The sequence below is a fragment of the Carcharodon carcharias genome, chromosome 13 (assembly GCF_017639515.1).
Source record: "Carcharodon carcharias isolate sCarCar2 chromosome 13, sCarCar2.pri, whole genome shotgun sequence".
Classification (NCBI taxonomy): Eukaryota; Metazoa; Chordata; class Chondrichthyes; order Lamniformes; family Lamnidae; genus Carcharodon; species Carcharodon carcharias.
Genome location: NC_054479.1, coordinates 93,537,540 through 93,556,876, shown reverse-complemented (window position 1 = coordinate 93,556,876; position 19,337 = coordinate 93,537,540). Strand labels below are relative to the sequence as shown.

At 43.8% G+C, this 19,337-nt stretch overlaps 1 protein-coding gene across 1 annotated transcript in view; it reads left to right on the top strand.

Moving 5' to 3' along the window:
• Positions 1-19,337, top strand: part of LOC121285481 (phosphatidylinositol 4-phosphate 3-kinase C2 domain-containing subunit beta-like) — a 247,697-nt gene that overhangs the window by 73,381 nt on the left and 154,979 nt on the right. The window contains exon 10 of the mRNA XM_041201950.1: positions 18,862-18,984. Within this exon, the coding sequence (XP_041057884.1) occupies positions 18,862-18,984 (123 nt within the window). The remainder of the gene's footprint in view (positions 1-18,861; positions 18,985-19,337) is intronic.

The window sequence follows — 19,337 nt, the reverse complement described above, 5'->3', positions numbered from 1 at the left end:
TGCTTCACTTGAAAGGAGTGTTTGGGTCCTTGGACGGTGAGGAGAGAGGAAGTGAAGGGGCAGGTGTTGCATCTTTTGCGTGGGCAAGGGGTTGTGCCATAGGAGGGGGTTGAGGAGTAGGGGGTGATGGAGGAGTGGACCAGGGTGTCCCGGAGGGAGCGATCCCTACGGAATGCCGATAAGGGGGGTGAAGGGAAGATGTGTTTGGTAGTGGCATCATGCTGGAGTTGGCGGAAATGGCGGAGGATGATCCTTTGAATGCGGAGGCTGGTGGGGTGATAAGTGAGGACAAGGGGGACCCTATCATGTTTCTGGGAGGGAGGAGAAGGAGTGAGGGCGGATGCGCGGGAGATGGGCCGGACACGGTTGAGGGCCCTGTCAACGACCGTGGGTGGAAAACCTCGGTTAAGGAAGAAGGAGGACATGTCAGAGGAACTGTTTTTGAATGTAGCATCATCGGAACAGATGCGACGGAGGCGAAGGAACTGAGAGAATGGGATGGAGTCCTTACAGGAAGTGGGGTGTGAATTTCCCCCAACTTAGTCTACTGCATTCGTTGCTCCCAATGTGGTCTCCTCTACATTGGAGAGACCAAACGTAAACTGGGCGACCGCTTTGCAGAACACCTGCGGTCTGTCCGCAAGAATGACCCAAACCTCCCTGTCGCTTGCCATTTTAACACTCCACCCTGCTCTCTTGCCCACATGTCTGTCCTTGGCTTGCTGCATTGTTCCAGTGAAGCCCAACGCAAACTGGAGGAACAACACCTCATCTTCCGACTAGGGACTTTACAGCCTTCCGGACTGAATATTGAATTCAACAACTTTAGGTCGTGAGTCCCCTCCCCCATCCCCACCCCCTTTCTGTTTCCCCCTTCTCTTTTTTTTTTTTCCCAATAAATTATAAAGATTTTCCTTTTCCCACCTATTTCCATTATATAAAATAAAAAAAAACCCACTAGAGCTATACCTTGAGTGCCCTACCATCCATTCTTAATTAGCACATTCGTTTAGATAATATCACCAACTTTATCTTTAACACCTATGTGTTCTATTGTACTATTGTTGTTGACATCTTTTGATGATCTGCTTCTATCACTGCTTGTTTGTCGCTACAACCACACCAACCCCCTCCACCTCTCTGTCTCTCTATCTCTCCGCCCCCCACACACACACCTTAAACCAGCTTATATTTCAGCTCTTTCCTGGACTCGAACTCAAGTTCTGTCGAAGGGTCATGAGGACTCGAAACGTCAACTCTTTTCTTCTCCGCCGATGCTGCCAGACCTGCTGAGTTTTTCCAGGTAATTCTGTTTTTGTTTTGGATTTCCAGCATCCGCAGTTTTTTTGTTTTTATCTCTGTGTTTAATTGACTGCCACTGCTCTTCAAGAAATGCCTACCTCCTTGAAGAAGTTCTGTTCCTCTCTGCGACAAGATTTCCGGATTTCTCTGTTGCCTTGTTCACCTTCATTGCTTTCCATTTCTCTCCTAGTGTTTGACAAGGTGTTTACTAAAACCCGCTTTCACAGCCATATCTCCTTTCTCAGTGACTGTCTCCGTCTCCGACTTACCCCACATGGATTTCAACTGAAATTCCACCCCTCATGTTTCGAACCCACCCAGGATTATAGGTATCTCCGGGACATAAAACGTTTCTCGGACTGCTGTTCCCGTCACATTCTGAAATCCACTCTCAGTGCCATGCGCCGCCATATGAACACACTCGACCTCTCCCTCCAGCAGCACCGCCGTACCCTTTTTCAAAGCTGCGCGTGCCCCCAGTTTCATTTTATCCTTCGGCTCATCCGACGCCTCAACAAGAAACTTTTTCTCTTTCTCTCAAGTGCTAAGGAACGCAAGCTCCAACAACTCATCGACACCAACACCCATCTAGGACCCTCCACCCCTGCCTGTCCCTCCGTCCCCACCCCATCTTCCAATCCCAACCCCAGCCGTGTATTCACTATACCCCCTGACCTTCCCCTCTCCGATGCTGAACGTTCAGTGCTCAGCAAAGGACTTAGTTTCATACCCTTACGCCCTCACCTCAATGAATTTCGGGCTCGGCATGATACTGAACTCTTCTTCCGCCGTCTTCGTCTCCGGGCTCACTTCTTTGGGCAGGAGTCCTCTCCCAGTTCAACGGATCCTTTTACCCATCTTCAATATTCTCCCTCCACCTGGACCCCTCCCTCTGGATTCTTACCTTCTCTCGATCTTTTCATTGAGAACTGTCGGCGCGACATTAGTCGTCTCAATTTCTCTGCTCCTCTCACCCATTCTAACCTGTCTCTCTCTGAACTTACTGCACTCCATTCTCTCAGGTCCAACCCTGACATTGTCATCAAACCCGCTGACAAGGGTGGTGCTGTTGTTGTCTGGCGCACTGACCTCTACCACGCGGAGGCTGAGCGTCAACTCGCAGACACTTCCTCCTACCTCTCCCTGGACCATGACCCCACCACTGAACATCAAGCCATTGTTTCCAGGACTGTCACTGACCTCATCTCCTCTGGGGATCTCCCTCCCACAGCTTCCAACCTGATAGTTGCCCAACCTCGGACGGCCCGCTTCTATCTCCTACCCAAAATCCACAAACAGAACTGCCCCGGTAGACCAATCGTCTCAGCTTGCTCCTGCCCCACAGAACTCATTTCTCGTTATCTTGACTCCCTTCTCTCTCCCCTTGTCCAGTCCCTTCCCACCTACATCCGTGATTCCTCTGACACCTTACGTCACATCAACAATTTCCAGTTCCCTGGCCCCTACCGCTTCCTCTTCACCATGGACGTCCAATCCCTCTACACCTCCATCCCCCACCAGGATGGTCTGAGGGCCCTTAGCTTCTTCCTCGAACAGAGGCCCGAACAATCCCCATCCACCACTACTCTCCTCCGTCTGGCTGAACTTGTTCTCACGCTGAACAATTTCTCCTTCAACTCCTCTCACTTCCTCCAAATAAAAGGTGTGGCTATGGGTACCCGCATGGGCCCCAGCTATGCCTGTCTCTTTATGGGGTATGTGGAACATTCCTTGTTGCAGTCCTACTCCGGCCCCCTTCCACAACTCTTTCTCCGGTACATCGATGATTATTTCGGTGCTGCTTCATGCTCTCGTCAGGACTTGGAAAAATTTATTAATTTTGCTTCCAATCTCCACCCCTCCATCATTTTCACGTGGTCCATCTCTGACACTTCCCTTCCCTTCCTTGACCTCTCTGTCTCAATCTCTGGTGATAGACTGTCCACCAATATCCATTACAAACCCACCGACACCCACAGCTATCTCGACTACAGCTCCTCACACCCCACTTCCTGTAAGGACTCCATCCCATTCTCTCAGTTCCTTCGCCTCCGTCGCATCTGTTCCGATGATGCTACATTCAAAAACAGTTCCTCTGACATGTCCTCCTTCTTCCTTAACCGAGGTTTTCCACCCACGGTCGTTGACAGGGCCCTCAACCGTGTCCGGCCCATCTCCCGCGCATCCGCCCTCACTCCTTCTCCTCCCTCCCAGAAACATGATAGGGTCCCCCTTGTCCTCACTTATCACCCCACCAGCCTCCGCATTCAAAGGATCATCCTCCGCCATTTCCGCCAACTCCAGCATGATGCCACTACCAAACACATCTTCCCTTCACCCCCCTTATCGGCATTCCGTAGGGATCGCTCCCTCCGGGACACCCTGGTCCACTCCTCCATCACCCCCTACTCCTCAACCCCCTCCTATGGCACAACCCCTTGCCCACGCAAAAGATGCAACACCTGCCCCTTCACTTCCTCTCTCCTCACCGTCCAAGGACCCAAACACTCCTTTCAAGTGAAGCAGCATTTCACTTGCATTTCCCCCAACTTAGTCTACTGCATTCGTTGCTCCCAATGTGGTCTCCTCTACATTGGAGAGACCAAACGTAAACTGGGCGACCGCTTTGCAGAACACCTGCGGTCTGTCCGCAAGAATGACCCAAACCTCCCTGTCGCTTGCCATTTTAACACTCCACCCTGCTCTCTTGCCCACATGTCTGTCCTTGGCTTGCTGCATTGTTCCAGTGAAGCCCAACGCAAACTGGAGGAACAACACCTCATCTTCCGACTAGGGACTTTACAGCCTTCCGGACTGAATATTGAATTCAACAACTTTAGGTCGTGAGTCCCCTCCCCCATCCCCACCCCCTTTCTGTTTCCCCCTTCTCTTTTTTTTTTTTTCCCAATAAATTATAAAGATTTTCCTTTTCCCACCTATTTCCATTATATAAAATAAAAAAAAAAAACCCACTAGAGCTATACCTTGAGTGCCCTACCATCCATTCTTAATTAGCACATTCGTTTAGATAATATCACCAACTTTATCTTTAACACCTATGTGTTCTATTGTACTATTGTTGTTGACATCTTTTGATGATCTGCTTCTATCACTGCTTGTTTGTCGCTACAACCACACCAACCCCCTCCACCTCTCTGTCTCTCTATCTCTCCGCCCCCCACACACACACCTTAAACCAGCTTATATTTCAGCTCTTTCCTGGACTCGAACTCAAGTTCTGTCGAAGGGTCATGAGGACTCGAAACGTCAACTCTTTTCTTCTCCGCCGATGCTGCCAGACCTGCTGAGTTTTTCCAGGTAATTCTGTTTTTGTTTAAGGTTGTCATTGGAACTTCTCACAAGCCCATGTGACTGCGAGAGCTTCCTTTTAAATAACAGTGTATCGTATTTCTGTGTCTAACAACCCTCTAGATGTGTAATACACTGGTCGGTGACATCCATCCAGTTGTTCCTGGAATAAGACTGTTCCTAGGCCTGTGGAGGAGGAATCCGCCTCTGTTGTACCGGACAAGGAATAGGTTGTAGTGAGCCAGGATATTGGATGAGCGCCGCATGTCTTTGACGTGACCAAATGCTTGCTCTTTCCCAGCACCACGCCTGGCCCTTTCTGAGAAGGTACTGCAGGGACTCTCTGACCTGCACCAGGATGGGCAGAAATTTTGCCCACTGGTTTGCCATGCCCAGGAATCTATGGAGGTCTGGAATAGATGATGGGGATTGGGAACTCGCTGATTGCTTTTGTTTTGTGAGGGTCCGCCATGAGGTCTTTGTTGCTCACCGTTATGTTTTAAGAAGTGAATCGAGGTCTTAGAGATCTCACATTTCTCATTCAGTGTCAGCCCTGCTTCCTGCACATTCTAAGACAGCTGGGAGGCTCCTGTCATGTTCTGCAACAGTCGTACCATGGACCAAAACATCATCCATATGGCAGATGACACCCTCCAGGCCCAGTAAGATGGCTGACATTGTGCGTTGAAAAATCTCAGCTGCTGAAATAGTGCTGAAGGGCAAGTGGTTGTAAAACAGAATCTTCCAAATGGGGTGATGAATGTAGTCAGCAAGCTGGATTTCTCATCAAGTTGAAGTTGCCCGAAGCTGCTGTTAGCATCGAGCTTCAAAAACCGCCATGCTTTTGGAAAGCCTGGTCAGCCTGTAGTCCACCGAGGACATCAGGTGGGTTTCCTTCGCCATTGCCATGTTGAGTTGTGTCAGGTCGACACAGATGGCAAAATGACCCATTTGGCTTCGGAACTGGGACTATCCCAGAATATCATTCCATCAGCTAAGTGGTCACCTCGCCCAGTTATTGCTGAGCTTGCTTCATAAGCGGGTGCCGTATTTTCCGTGCTGTGAACAGGCACACGGGCTTGGCATTCTCTCTCTATGTAATACTGCATGCAGTCTTCATCCACCCTAACCAGTGAAAAGTTTTGGAAACTCTTTCTTAAAATTGGAACCAGACCTTTGCTGGTTAACCTCGTCAATTTTCTGAGAAGGTTAAGGTCGACACAGGCTTTCCTGCTGAAGGGGGGAAGCTCTTGATTGCGGAGTGGTCTCCCTTATTTGTTTGTTTTTGTTTTGGAGTATGGCCTTTAACTGGGAGCTTAATGCCGCCTGTTTTGTACAGCTGTGTGGTAGGCAGCATTGCTTCACCAGCCATGGTTCCTTATCCAAGAGGGCCATAACACTGGCACCCATGTCTAATTTGAAATTGGCGAGGTGACCATTTACACAGATGTCAGCATTCCAAAAGGAGAACCAAGGATCTTTGATCTTACCTAAGAAACATGGTTGGACTTCTTCCTGGTGTGGTATCTCCATCTCATGGACAGTTTTGGGATCCTAAGCACATCTTGATCTCTTTGACCTGCACAGCATTCCAAAGTGTCCCAGGCAGGTGCAGTTGAAACACTGTGGGAGAGATTGCTAGATTCTTTCATCTGTGAGGTCTTTTGGCTCCACCATGCTGTCCTCGACACCCACCCCCCCCCAACCCCACTGCCACCACCCCCCCCACACTATCGTGTGGTCTGTCTGGGTATTATCTTCCTTGGCCCTGTGCCTCCCTGTCCTTTTGTTGCTTTATGAGCTGGACAGTAGGGATTGTCCTATACCATGGCTTAACCTCACCTCATAAACCTGGTGTTGTTGGCAAATTTCAGACTGCCTGGCTATTTGGATTGCCTTTTCTAGAGTCAGATCTTCTTTTGCCTGCAGTATGTCCAAAAGGTCATCATCAGCCATTGTACCGTTCTGTCTTGTATGAGCTCTGACTTAAAGTCACCTATAGTCACAGCCTTCAGCCAATTTGTATAATTTGTTTACGAAAGAGTCAATAGATTCTCCAGGCTGCTGGACTCACTTGTTGAACTTTGCGCACTCTAAAATTGTATTACTTCTTAAATTAAAGTAGTTATGAAGGATTTCAGAACCTCTTCCAACTTATCTGAAGATTCATTTATTCCTTCTGTTGCAATTATGTCATCGGCTGTCAGACTTACTGAGTACAGTAGTGTATTCATTTGTTCAGCCTGTGTCTTCTTATCTAATTTTAAAGCTATCATGTATCTTGAAAATCTTTTTCACCAAAGTCCCTGATCTGGCCCTTGTATCAGCCCAAAATTGATCTGGTGGAGTTAATTTATTACCCATTGTTGCTTTTCAGCTCAGGGGAGTACAGCTTTAAATGCTGTTTCACTTTTAAAGATTGCATTGCAACTTCAAAGGGATCGATTTCCTGCAGCAAATTTTCTAATCGGAGCTTTCGGAGTATATAGGGGCAATTAAAAGGTGGTTCCCAGCTTTGACTGAGCTTTTAAACCCTTTTTTTCCCTAATGGGGCTCAGCCACCACACGTTATGGAACTGACTCTGAATCCAGGCTGGCCGCAATGATTAATGAAATGGACTGCTCTGACTGATTCATAGCCTGAAGATGCTAAAGGTTAGTTCAGCCTTAGAGCTGAATTTTTTCTCAGCCTTGCTAGGTCCTTTGACTCTGCAATCGATGGGGGTTGACAATAGGTCTCCATGTGCTCTGGTGGAGTCTTTTAGCTGCACAGTGGATTTTTCTTCTGCTCTTCCGCCTCCATGCCTGCAACGGGGCTTCTACTTAGGCAATCTCCAGCTGTGTCTTTGGCTCAGGTGCACTTCCGGCAGGTCAGAATGCAGTTCCTTTAGTTTTTCTGATTTCAGGTCCTTCACCAGCTTCTTCGATTCTGGGCTCATTCATTAGCTGCCAGCGTGTTGTAAGGGTTTGTTCAGTAGGTCTCACAAAGAGCTTCAGATGCTTGTAAGGTTGAATTGTAGTGTTTTTTGCTAACTATGTACGTATGTAAAAAGTATAGCCCAAAGTAGGAGTAACCTCATGCTGACATCTACTCAAATCTCCCCATACAACTTTGCCTCTTGCCTACTGTCATGTGACTCTTTACATCATATTCTGGATGGCACTGTTCTTCAGTCCCACATTAACCCTTGTGATGCTGAACACCTTTTTACTACAGGGGACTACTCTCATATCTATAATGTGTTACAATAAAGTTAAGAGTGCAGCGGGCAGTCTTCATGAGTTATTGAAACTACTTCAGCCCAAGAACACAATCATGTATGGAGTAAGCAGTAAAAAGATGACGATAGAAAAATCTCTACCTCTACCGGAGAGTTTTAAGAAAGCTGCAGAGTTAAATCAGGCTGCCGCCAGACCAAAGTGGTACAACAGATCCACTCGATTTCGCACCGTATTGTGTCTCACGGCAAAGTGGGTCAGTACCTTTTTGTACACAATGGTGACTGTGTGGATAACATTTGAGTTACTCTGGGGATCGATGAGAGTAAAGCCACATATGCCAAAGTCATTAATGCATTGGAAACACATTTCATTCTCCACCAGAACACCATCGTGGAGCACACAAAGTTTAATAAAGGTACCCAGAGACACGGGGAAAGCATCAACACGTACATTTATTGATGATTTGTACCGATCAGCAGAATACTGAGTACAATAATCCAAAAGAGGAGCAAATTTGCGAGAGAATAATTGTTGGAGTAGCGAAGGATGCATTATCAGATCATTTGCAGTCCTGAGATGATTTGATGCTGGTGAAGGCGATTCAATTAAGTAAACAAGCGAGATCAGGAAGCAAAGCCGTTCAGTAGTGGGGAGAGAGAGAGTGCCTGAATTCCAAAGTAACAAATCAGTTGAATTTGTCAGACATTAAAAAAAGTTAAATAGAGAGAAGGAGACATGTAGCATGACAAGCAATTAATGGTGGTAGCCCAGACTCGCAGTTGCTGGCACAGGAATTGTCCCACCAAAGACACACAATGCCATTGGTGCAAAATGACGGGGCATTTTTAGGCAGTATATTGCTGTAGAAAAAATAGGCAGAAGACTCAAAATGAAACAAAGTTTTAATAAGAAACAGTGCATGAAGTTGAAAATTCACAAGACATCAAAATACCCTTCACAGGAGAGATTAAAGAATTAAGTGGGAACTACTGGAGTGCAGAGATCCTGGTAGAAGGGTCACAGGACACACTTCACATTTGTTACTGTCATCAGAGTTATTAGCACCCTATGATCTGGAGTTATCTACAATAATAGCAGAGAGCACATCTGATGGTGATCGAAGATTTACTGGTATACAATGACAAAATAGTCATCCCAAGAGCATTGAAACTTGAGATCTTACAACACCTACATCAAGGTCATTTAGATATTACCAAATGCAGAGCTAGAAACGTTATTAGGTTTGGCGGCCGGGTCTCTCGAGGTCGTTGGAAGAAATAATATCCCGATGTATCACATATACAATTCACAGACAGGAATTAAAAGAACCATTAATGTCATCTTCTTGTTCTACAAGGCCATGGGAATACCTAGGAATTGATTTATTTGAGCATAAAGAGAATATGTTCATAATAGTAGATTACTACTCAAGGAGGATTGAAATGAAACAGTTACATGGTCACACATCAGAAGCAGTGATAACATCATTGAAATAAATTTTCACAGTCCATGGATTCCTGATATTGTGATATCAGATAATGGTCCACAATTCATGAGCATAAAGTTTCAAGAGTTTACTAAATTATTTGGATTTGTTTACACAACAAATTCACTGAGGTTTCCTCAGGCTAATGGAGAAGCGGACAGCGATGTCAGAACTGTAAAGGCATTGCTGAAAAAGAATGAGGATTTTCAACTAGCGCTCTTGAGTTAGAGATCCTCACTCTTGCAGAATGGTTTGGCCCCATGCGAATTACTCATAGGAAGAAGGTTGCAGACACAGATTCCTATCCACCCACATACATTGATGCCACAGGTCAAAGACACAGACTTAGAGAAAGTACAAGAAAGAGAGGAATCTTACCAAAGTAAAAAGATGAAACACTATGATAGATGTCACAGAGCAAGAGCATCATCAGATTTTCGTGAGGGAGAACAGGTTTAGGTCAGAACTTAATCGAGATTTGAAGAAATGGTCAAGAAATCACCACACCCAAGATCATACATTTTCCAGATGGAACAGGGAACAGTAAGAATAAATAGAAGAGTTTTGATTGCCATTGAGCAATAGAGTGAAAATCAGAGACCACAGAGGTCACAATCATCAGAAATGAAAAAAGACACTGAAGCATGTGATTCCGGACTATCTGTTTTATTTAATTCTGTTCAACAGCGTCCAGAGATCCAACAGCAGAATGAGAATGCATTATTCCCTAAAAACAAGAGGAGAACAAGGCACAGTAGACTAGTGAAGACTCCACAATGCTTATTGGTGTAAGAGAAGGTAAGGATCTCATAAAAACAGAGGATGGAGAGAGCAGAGTGAACAAGAAGAGGACATGGAGAGAAAAAGAAAACAACATTTACCCAAGACAGCAAAAGATGCTACGTTCCCTGCGATACTTTAAAACATTGAGATGCTCAGAATGATGTAAAGGAAATATCATTTTTTCCTAATATTACTGTGAGATACTTTAAAGCATGCTTCTGGGGGCTATTTTGAGTGTGTGTGCAACTAATTTAATTAAACTAAAGAAGGTCAGACTGCAAGGTTTGAATCATCAAAGGGGTTAAATGTGAAAAACAGACATTTTGAAATGGAGATGGGTAAGCTAAGATGAGGTCTCAGCAGATACAATGTGAATGGAATTTGCATTTTGTAGATAAGTTGAGAGGTTGTTTGATTTTCAAAGGGACATGATAAGATGTTTTACAATTGGCATGCTAAATAAGGCAAAGTTATTAAGTTTATTTTTCCCGAAAGTGCTGATTATAAGGACAACATGAAAGATTGTTATATTCTGGGAAAAGGAATTTCCAAAGCAAGGGTGAAACTATGGGATTTACAGATCAAAAGGGAGGAAATATATTTAAAGAAAGGTGGAAAGCTGTAAGAGGAATGGCCCTGTGAGATCTTGAGAGGTGGACTGTGTGAAATACACCTATGGAAAAGCAGCCTCTAGCCACCCTAGAGAAGTACTAGCTTGGTCCAGAGTGCAAGATTTTGTTTAAAAACGTTGGAGTTCCATTGCTGAATGAGATGGAGAGAGAAGCTGTGGAATAACTTCCTTTTAGCAACAGTGGGTGCTTGTAGTAATATTGCTGCATGTTTTATAGATTAAGAATCTATTTGGACTGTTGCCTGAAAGATGTGTGCAGCTGGGAGTCTAGTTAAGTAGAAATCTTTTAGGAATTGTTATAAGACCAAATTTAACTGTATAACTGTATTCTTGTGTGTTTATCTTTTATTTTCTTTTGTTAATAAATGTTTTAGTTTAATATTTAAAATCTCCAAAAGTGTTAATGAACCCTTTACTTCTGACTTCGGTGTACATATCTTCTCGTAATAAATCACAGAATCCCAGAATTGTTATGGTGCCATTCATGTGAGGCCATTCAGCCCATCATGTCTGCACCAGCTCTCTGGGCATTTTAACTTGGTGCCAATCTCCTGCCTTTTCCCTGTAACCCTGCTGTTTCTATTGTTTCTATTTAAATAATCCTCCAATGCCCTCTTGAATGTCTCATGAATGCAAATTGCAAAATTGTTGTGATAGCTTGACCAAGTTTCCCTTTGGGATTTGGTCAGCCTGGCATTTACCATCTGCCATATCATAACAATGACTAAGAGACTGAAGCATTGGATTTCCAGCAACGTCAGAAAACATTGAAGTCTGAACAGAGACTTTGGGAAGATGTAGTATATTGGAGTATGTAAAGTCCCACAAAGGGTTAACTGTAATAGTTTGTGATGTCATAGAAGAAAATGACATATCCTCATGTGATCTGACAGCCTAGGACAAAGCAACATGGAAAGAAGCTAATGTAAGCGTATAACTGTAAATATGTTACAATAAAGTTAGAGCTTTGCAGCTGGCAGTTTTCGGGTGTTATTGAAACTACTCCAACCTAACTACACAGTAATATATTATGCAGCCATATACGCACAGTATTTGTCACAGAACAAGGCCTGTGCGGTACCTTCCAGGCTGCTAGGCAACCACGCAGCTTAGTGGGAACACTGATGGAGAACTGCCTTCTTGAACCGTTATGGTCTGTGTGGTGTAGGCACACCCTCAGTGCTATTCAAGAGAGAGGTTGGCCCAACAATGAGGATGGAACAATGATATATTTTCAAGTCAGGCTGATGTGTCACTTGGACAGAAACTTGCAGGCGGTGGTGTTCCCAGGTACCTGCTGCCTTTATTCTTCTAGGTGGTGGAGGTCACCAGTTTGGAAGATGCTGGCAAAGAAAGCATGATGAGTTGCTGCAGTACAGCTTGTAGATGGTACACACTGCTGCCACTGTGCGCCAGTGGTGGAAGGAGTGAATGTTTAAGGTAGTGAATGGGGTGCCAATCAAGCTGCCTGTTTTGTCCTGCATGGTGTTGAGATTCTTGAGTATTGTTGGTGCACTCATCCAGGTAAGTGGGAAATATTCCATTGCATTCCTGACTTGTACTTTGAAGATTGTGGAAAGACTTTCAGGAGTCAGGAAGTGATTACTCACTACAGAATACCCAGCACCTGGTTTGTTCTTTAACCACAGAAATTATGAAGCTGATCCAGTTAGATTTCTGGTCAATGGTAACCCTTAGGATGTTGATGGTGGGGAATTAAGTAATGGTAATGCCATTGAATGTCAAGGTGGTGTTTAGACTCTCTTGTTGAGGATGGTCATTACCTGATATTTGTGTGGTGTGATTGTCACTTGTCACTCATCAGCCCAAGTCTGAATGTTGTCCGGGCCTTTCTGCTTACAGGCAATGGCAAACTGCTTCAGTATCTGAGGAGCTACAAATAGAACTGACACTGTGCAAACATCAGCATGCCTTCCCACTTTTGACCCATGGAGGAAAGGTGAAGCATCCGAAGGTGGTTGGGCCTAGATGAATCATTGCAGTAATGTCCTGAGAAGATTGACATCCAACAATAATAAGCATCATCCTTTGTGCTAGTTACGATTCCAACCAGTAAAGAGTTTGCCCCTGGATTCCCATCAACTTCAATTTTACAGGGACTCCATGATGCCACACTTGGTCAAATGCTGCTTTGATATTAAAGGCTGTTACTCTCATTTCACTCTGGAATTCAGCTCTTTTGTCCATGTTTGGACCAGGGCTGTAATGAGGTCAGGAGCTGAGTGGTCCTGGTAGAATCCAAACAGACATCAGTGAACAGATTATTAGTGAGTAAATGTTGCTTGATAACACTGTCCATAATACCTTCATTTTGCTGATGATTTTGAGTATGATGGGGTGGTAATTGGCCAGATTGGATTTGGAGAATTAGTGCAAAGTGATTTCACCTTAGCTTAGTAGTAGCACTCTTATGATGGAATCAGAAGGTCGTGGTTCAAGCACCACTCCAGAGACTCAAGCACATAATGTAGGCTGATAATCCAGTGCAGTATTGTGGGAGTGCTGGAGATGTTGGATGGAATCTTGTGCCCAGCCCTGTCACGAGTTTGATGACTGGGTCATTTAATCAACTGGGAGGGTGGTGGGTGGGTCCCAGCTATCTTCCCACCTCCACCCAGGTTAAGCCTTTGGCGGGAAAACCCATGGTCAACCTTCCCACTCCACCACCAATTAAGACTCTTAAGTGGGCAATTAATGCCGCCACTGGTATTAACCCAATGGCAGGTGGGGGCTTGCCATGCAGGGATCATGACAAGCAAAACCACATGGGGGTTGCCAGCAGATTTCCAATGTGGGGGTGGTTTGGTGGGGAAGGGCAAGGGTGTCTCATTCAAAGGCATTCAGTGCCTGATTGAGTGACCCAGCACCAGGAAGGGCAGCGGTGGGCCAGTTGAAAGCCACACCCTTGCACTTGCAATCGAACCCCCCTTCCCCATGGCGCCCATCCTGGGATTCGGGAGGGTGTCATACCGGCCTCAGCCACTGCGTCCCCTGTGTTAACAAAGAAACCATGATGAGTGGCATGTCAGATGCCTGAGTGAAACAAGATGTGGTGGGCCTTCTCTAAAAACAGTGATGCGGGGCTCTCACTTGCTCTCCAATTCACAGCTGAGAGTTCTGTCACCCTCTCATGCTTCTGCCCGCTGACCTTTGGATGAAACATTAAACTAAGGCCCTGTCTGCTACTTCATGTAGGTGTTTAAGATCACATGGCACTAACTGATGAACAGGGAAGGGCTCCTATAGAGTCCTGGCCATTACTGATCTCTTTGTCTCCCTCCTGAACACAATCAACAACCATTTCAAATCAGTTTAAAATCAATGTCTTCTCCACAATATTTCCTTCATCCAATCATTCTAACAATTCCTTTCACACAACCCTTTCTCCTCACACTCTTTCTTGAGTCAGATGCATCAAAATAATAGTGCACAATTGGTAAGTATTGTTTAAATTCTGTTTGAGCCTGCCTGGGAGCACAGCTCTGAGAGGAAGGCCAAGCTGAGGGTAAATGGAGGCAGTGCGGGAAATCAGGAGGTAACTCAATATCCTTCTCCTCAAGTCTGGCTGAACAGCAGCACTTTAATAAGGCTGGGACCAACCGTCAGAGAATGATGTATGATGATGAGAGACCACAGGTCATTTGATGGAGTTGATTGATGCCGGTGAAGAGTTTGGTTCATTCTTTATTGGCACAGTGAACTGCAAATAAAGTAGATCTATTGGAAAAGTCTATTGGATGGCTTCTGGGTGATAGAGAGCATGCCTTGATTGACAGTCTCTTTATTCTGGTTGTTTTTGTGCTGATGGTGCCTGGTTGAGTCTGTACGGTTGCAGCTTGAATCCAGCCGGTATTGTTGTAATTGAGTGCAATACGCCAACGTGATTCTATGTTTATTTTGATTCACGAAAGCAATTGCAGATATGAAACAGCAGCAAAATTGTACAATTCAGAGTGGCCTACATAAATACTTTTTGATTTAAAAATTGCACCACATGTAATTTTTGCTTGTGTTGATGTCACTATGTAATAGCTATTTTTTTAGGATGTATTTGGTCATTTCTGCATGTTTCATACCAGAGTGTAATAGGTCTTTGAATATTTCTTGCAAGCCTGTAAATCTAAATCTAAATACATTGTGATGTATCTTATTAGATGTTTAATTTCATTGGCCTTTTTTTGTCTTCACTTGAATTTTATCGACACTGGAAAAAATGTGAAAAGGAGTTGAGCTTTTGCAGCTCCTTACTGTCTTTAAGAAGGCTTTATTCATTTCAGTTTTCAGAAGCAGCTCTTGGCACCTTTGTTGCTGATGCCCAGCAAGTAATACTGGCTCATAGAATATCAGCAGTTGACCGATGCAGTACGAACATCATACAAGCAATCAGTCACTTGGAGTGACATGAGAAGGGGGAAATTACAAATTTCTATGTATGACTCACTCCCTTATAAATTTTTCGTGGATATTATTTAACATCACTTGACCACAATTCCCTCATTTGCATACTAACTTAATAGAATAATAGAGGGAGAAAATAAACTTTGAGGGTAAACCAGCAAGTAATATAAAAACGGACAGTAAGAGCATATTTAAATATATAAAAAGGAAGAGAGAGGCCAAAATGAACAGAGGCCCCTTAAAGAGTGAGACTGGGGAAATAATAATGAGGAATCAGGAAATGGCAGGGGAGTTGAATAAATACTTTGCATCAGTCTTCATGATGGAAGACACTAATGGCATTCCAAAAATGTCAAATAATCAGGGGGCAAAATGGGGGAGGAAATAAATAAATCACTAAAGAAAAAGTACTAGGGAAACTAATGGGGCTAAAGGCTGATAAGTCCCCTGGACCTGATGGGTTGCATCCTAGGACATTAAGGGAAGCAGCTACAGAGATAGTGGATGCACTGGTAGTAATCTTGCAAGGATCCTGAGATTTGGAAAAGTACCAGTGAATTGGAAAACTGCCAAAGTAACACCCTTATTTAAAAAGGAAGGGAGATAAAAACAGGTTACTATAGCCCAGTTAGCTTAATATCCGTCATTGGGAAAATGTTAGAGTCCATTATAAAGGGTTTAATAGCAGAGCATTTAGAAATAAGTAATATAATCAAGTAGAGTCAGCATGGCTTCATAAAGGGGAAATCTTGCCTGAAAAATTTATTAGAATTCTTTGAGGAGACAACAAGCAGGATAGATAAAGGGGAACCAGTAGAAGTAATATATTTGAGAATTGAAATGGCATTTAATAAGGTACCACACATAAGGCTACTTAATAAGATAAGAGCCCATGGTGTTATTGGTAGTATATTAGCATGGATAGAGGACTGGCTAACTAGTAGAAGACAGAGAGTTGGGATAAGGGGGGCATTTTCAGGATGGCAACCTGTAACTAGTGGAGTGCCACAGGGGTTAGTGCTGGGGCCACAATTATTTACAATACATATTAATGACTTAAATGAGGGAAGTGAATGTACTATCGCCAAGTTTGCAGATGACAAAAATAGTTGGGAAGGCGAGCAGTGAGGATGACACAAAGAGTCTACAGAGGGATATAGACAGGTTAAGTGAGTGGGCAAAAACTTGGTAGACGGAATCTAATATGGGAAAATGTGAGGTTGTGCACTTTGGCAGGAAGAATAGAGAAGCTGAATATTATTTAAATAGAGAAAGACTGAGGAAAGCTGCAGGACAGAGGGATTTGGGGGTCCTTGTGCATGAATCACAAAAAGCTAGCATACAAGTTTAGCAGGTAATAGGGAAGGCAAATGGAATATTGGCCTTTATTTCAAAGAGAATGGAGTATAAAAATAGGGTAGTCTTGCTAAAACTATACAAGGCACTAGTTAGACCACACCTAGAATACTGTGAACAGTTTTGGTCCCCTTATCTAAGGAAAGATATACTGGCATTGGAGACGGTCCTGGGAAGGTGACTAGATTGATCCTGGGTATGGAGGGGTTTCTTATGAGGAGAGGTTGAGTAGGTCACGCCTGTACTCATTGGAGTTTAGAAGAATGAGAGGTGACCTTATTGAAATATATAAGATTCTTAGGGAGCTTGACAGGGTAGATGCTGAGAGGTTGTATCCCCTTGTGGGAGAATCTAGGACCAGAAGGCATTATCTCAGAGTAAGGTGTTGCCCATTTAAGACAGAGATGAAGAGGAATTTCTTCTTTCAGAGAGCAGTGGAATTCTTTACCACAGCGGGCTGTAGAGGCTGGGTCATTAAGTATATTCGACGCTGAGATAGACAGATTTTTAATCAGTAAGGGAATCAAGGGTTATGGGGAAAAGGCAGGAAAGTGGAACTGAGTATTATCAGATCAGCCATGATCTCATTGAATAGCAGAGCAAACTCGATGGATCAAATGGCCTACTTCTGCTCCTATGTCTTATGGTTTACTTGTGACTCTTAATTGCTCTGTTACAAAAGTAAAGAAAGTGTGCTTAGTAATTTAAAGTGTAGCACCTGTGAGTTTATTTTTGGAGGGGCAGCAGTAACCATATGTGCTTAAATTTAATAATTTTGTAATATTATTTTGTCTCTATTAAATTTCAGTTTTAGCTGGTACTTGGATTCTTTTGAGTCAAGAAATATCCTTCTGTACATTTAAATGAGTTTTGATTTGATCCTGTACATAGTGATCCAGTTGCAGCATGTACAGTTAGTTATCCTTTGTTTCAAACAGCAAAAACTTAAAGCAGTTTTTAAAAAAGCAGAGCATGCTCAAAGGGCTGAATGACCTACTTCTGCTCCTATGTTCTATGTTTCTATGTTTCTTTAATAAGTGAGGGCTAGGCGGCAGGATGTGTTACCATAACAGTCCCTTCAGCTCTGGGAGCGGAGTTCAAAGCCTTTTGATGGGATGAAAGAATGTTGCTGGAAGTGGAATCCGTTTGGGCAGTCTAAACTTAGTTTAGACAATCTCAGGGGGATGGTATAAGAGGCTATCCTAAAGGAATGCTGAGTAACCACGCTGCTGTAGTACAAACCAGGCGGATCATTCAGGTCCCACAATGGTCTATACTGACTCAGCTGATGTAGTCCAGGGTTGCCATAGGTGTATTATAACCAGCTTCAATGTTACAGGACTATTAGGATGAGATGGAGCAAGGTGGGGTTGGAAATTCAGGTTGCTGTCTTTGATTGTTACCCAGTACGTGGGTATGATTTGAGCTTGAAGATTGGAATTTGGCTAAGATCACTTTCTGGGGTGAAAACACCTGACTACGCTGACATGAGAAGCAAACATCAGAGTAAAACCTACTGGCAGATTTTGGGATCATTCCGCAGGATGAGTTATATTCCATGGACACCACAGAGGAAAGAAACTATGAGAGGTAGAGAGCAGATTCATTGGGAGTTAGAAAAATCCACACAGATCCACTTCTGAGTTTAAGTTAAACCAAGTTGTTGGGAAACAGCAGCAGTCAGAGGTTTACTCTGAATCTCATTGTTGCTTGCCTGACCTGGGAACACTTGGTGTTGAGACTGCTGCCCACAGATCTTAGTGTTTATTATATCACCAGATAAATCCTTAATACATACATTTTAGACTATTCTGTTTGCTATTTTAAAACAAATAAGTTAACAGCAACATTTCAGAAGGGAATTGAATAAATATTTGAAAAATAAAAATTGCAATAATATGGGCAAAACAGCAGGGGAATGGGACTAACTGGATTGCTCTTTCAAAGAGCCAGTACAAACTTGATGGGCCAAATAGCTGCCTTCTGTGCTAGATTATTGTATAATTCTATGATTAAAATGTTTGTTGGGGAATGACATTTTAACGCATTGAACATGCATCCATTAATATAACATTGTCAAAAGTAACTTTTTGGCTTAGGCATTCAGACGTTATCCAGAATGCCCGTAAGAGAGGTGAACACCAAGAATGTCTGGATATGTAATAAGGAACATGAAAGCTTGGAGAACCTCCTAAGAAAACACTGGGATGAATCGGGAAAGAGTTTAAGGGCATTTCCACAGGGAACTGTTTCAATGTGCTTTTGTGAGTCCAGTTGCTTTGGTTACTGCCATTTATTAAATGTTTGCTCCTCGAAGATGGGAAAATAAGTGATTTCTTCTCCTCCTTCACAGAAAAGCACGGGTCGTGTGGTTGATGAAGTTAAGGCCATTTGTTACATGCTTTTGTCAGTGGAAACAAAGGAAATAACTGAGGCCATTCAGCAGCTGCAGTCAGTTGTTCTGCAACATCAAAAGGTACAGTGTGACTCAACTCAAGGTAGAGTTAATTCGTCCATGTACTTTGACATAGCTAAGATCCAATATTGGTCAGCTCTGACGCCAGATTGGACCTTTCTGAGATCGGACCGTAAGTGAAATGTTAGCCTGTGACACCACACAATTGATTCTGTAGCTCACGTTCTTCATTGAGAGCCTCATCTCTCAAAATCAGCACACTATTCTTCAGAATGGACCTCAATGGAGCTCAAGAGATTAACCGGCTCAGCTAATTAAAGTCAGTTATGTCACCTTGCCACTGGTATTGCTAATGCGCCATTCTTTTCAGCTATGTAAGACCTATAAATTGGGCCATGTTAGACCGTTGAGCT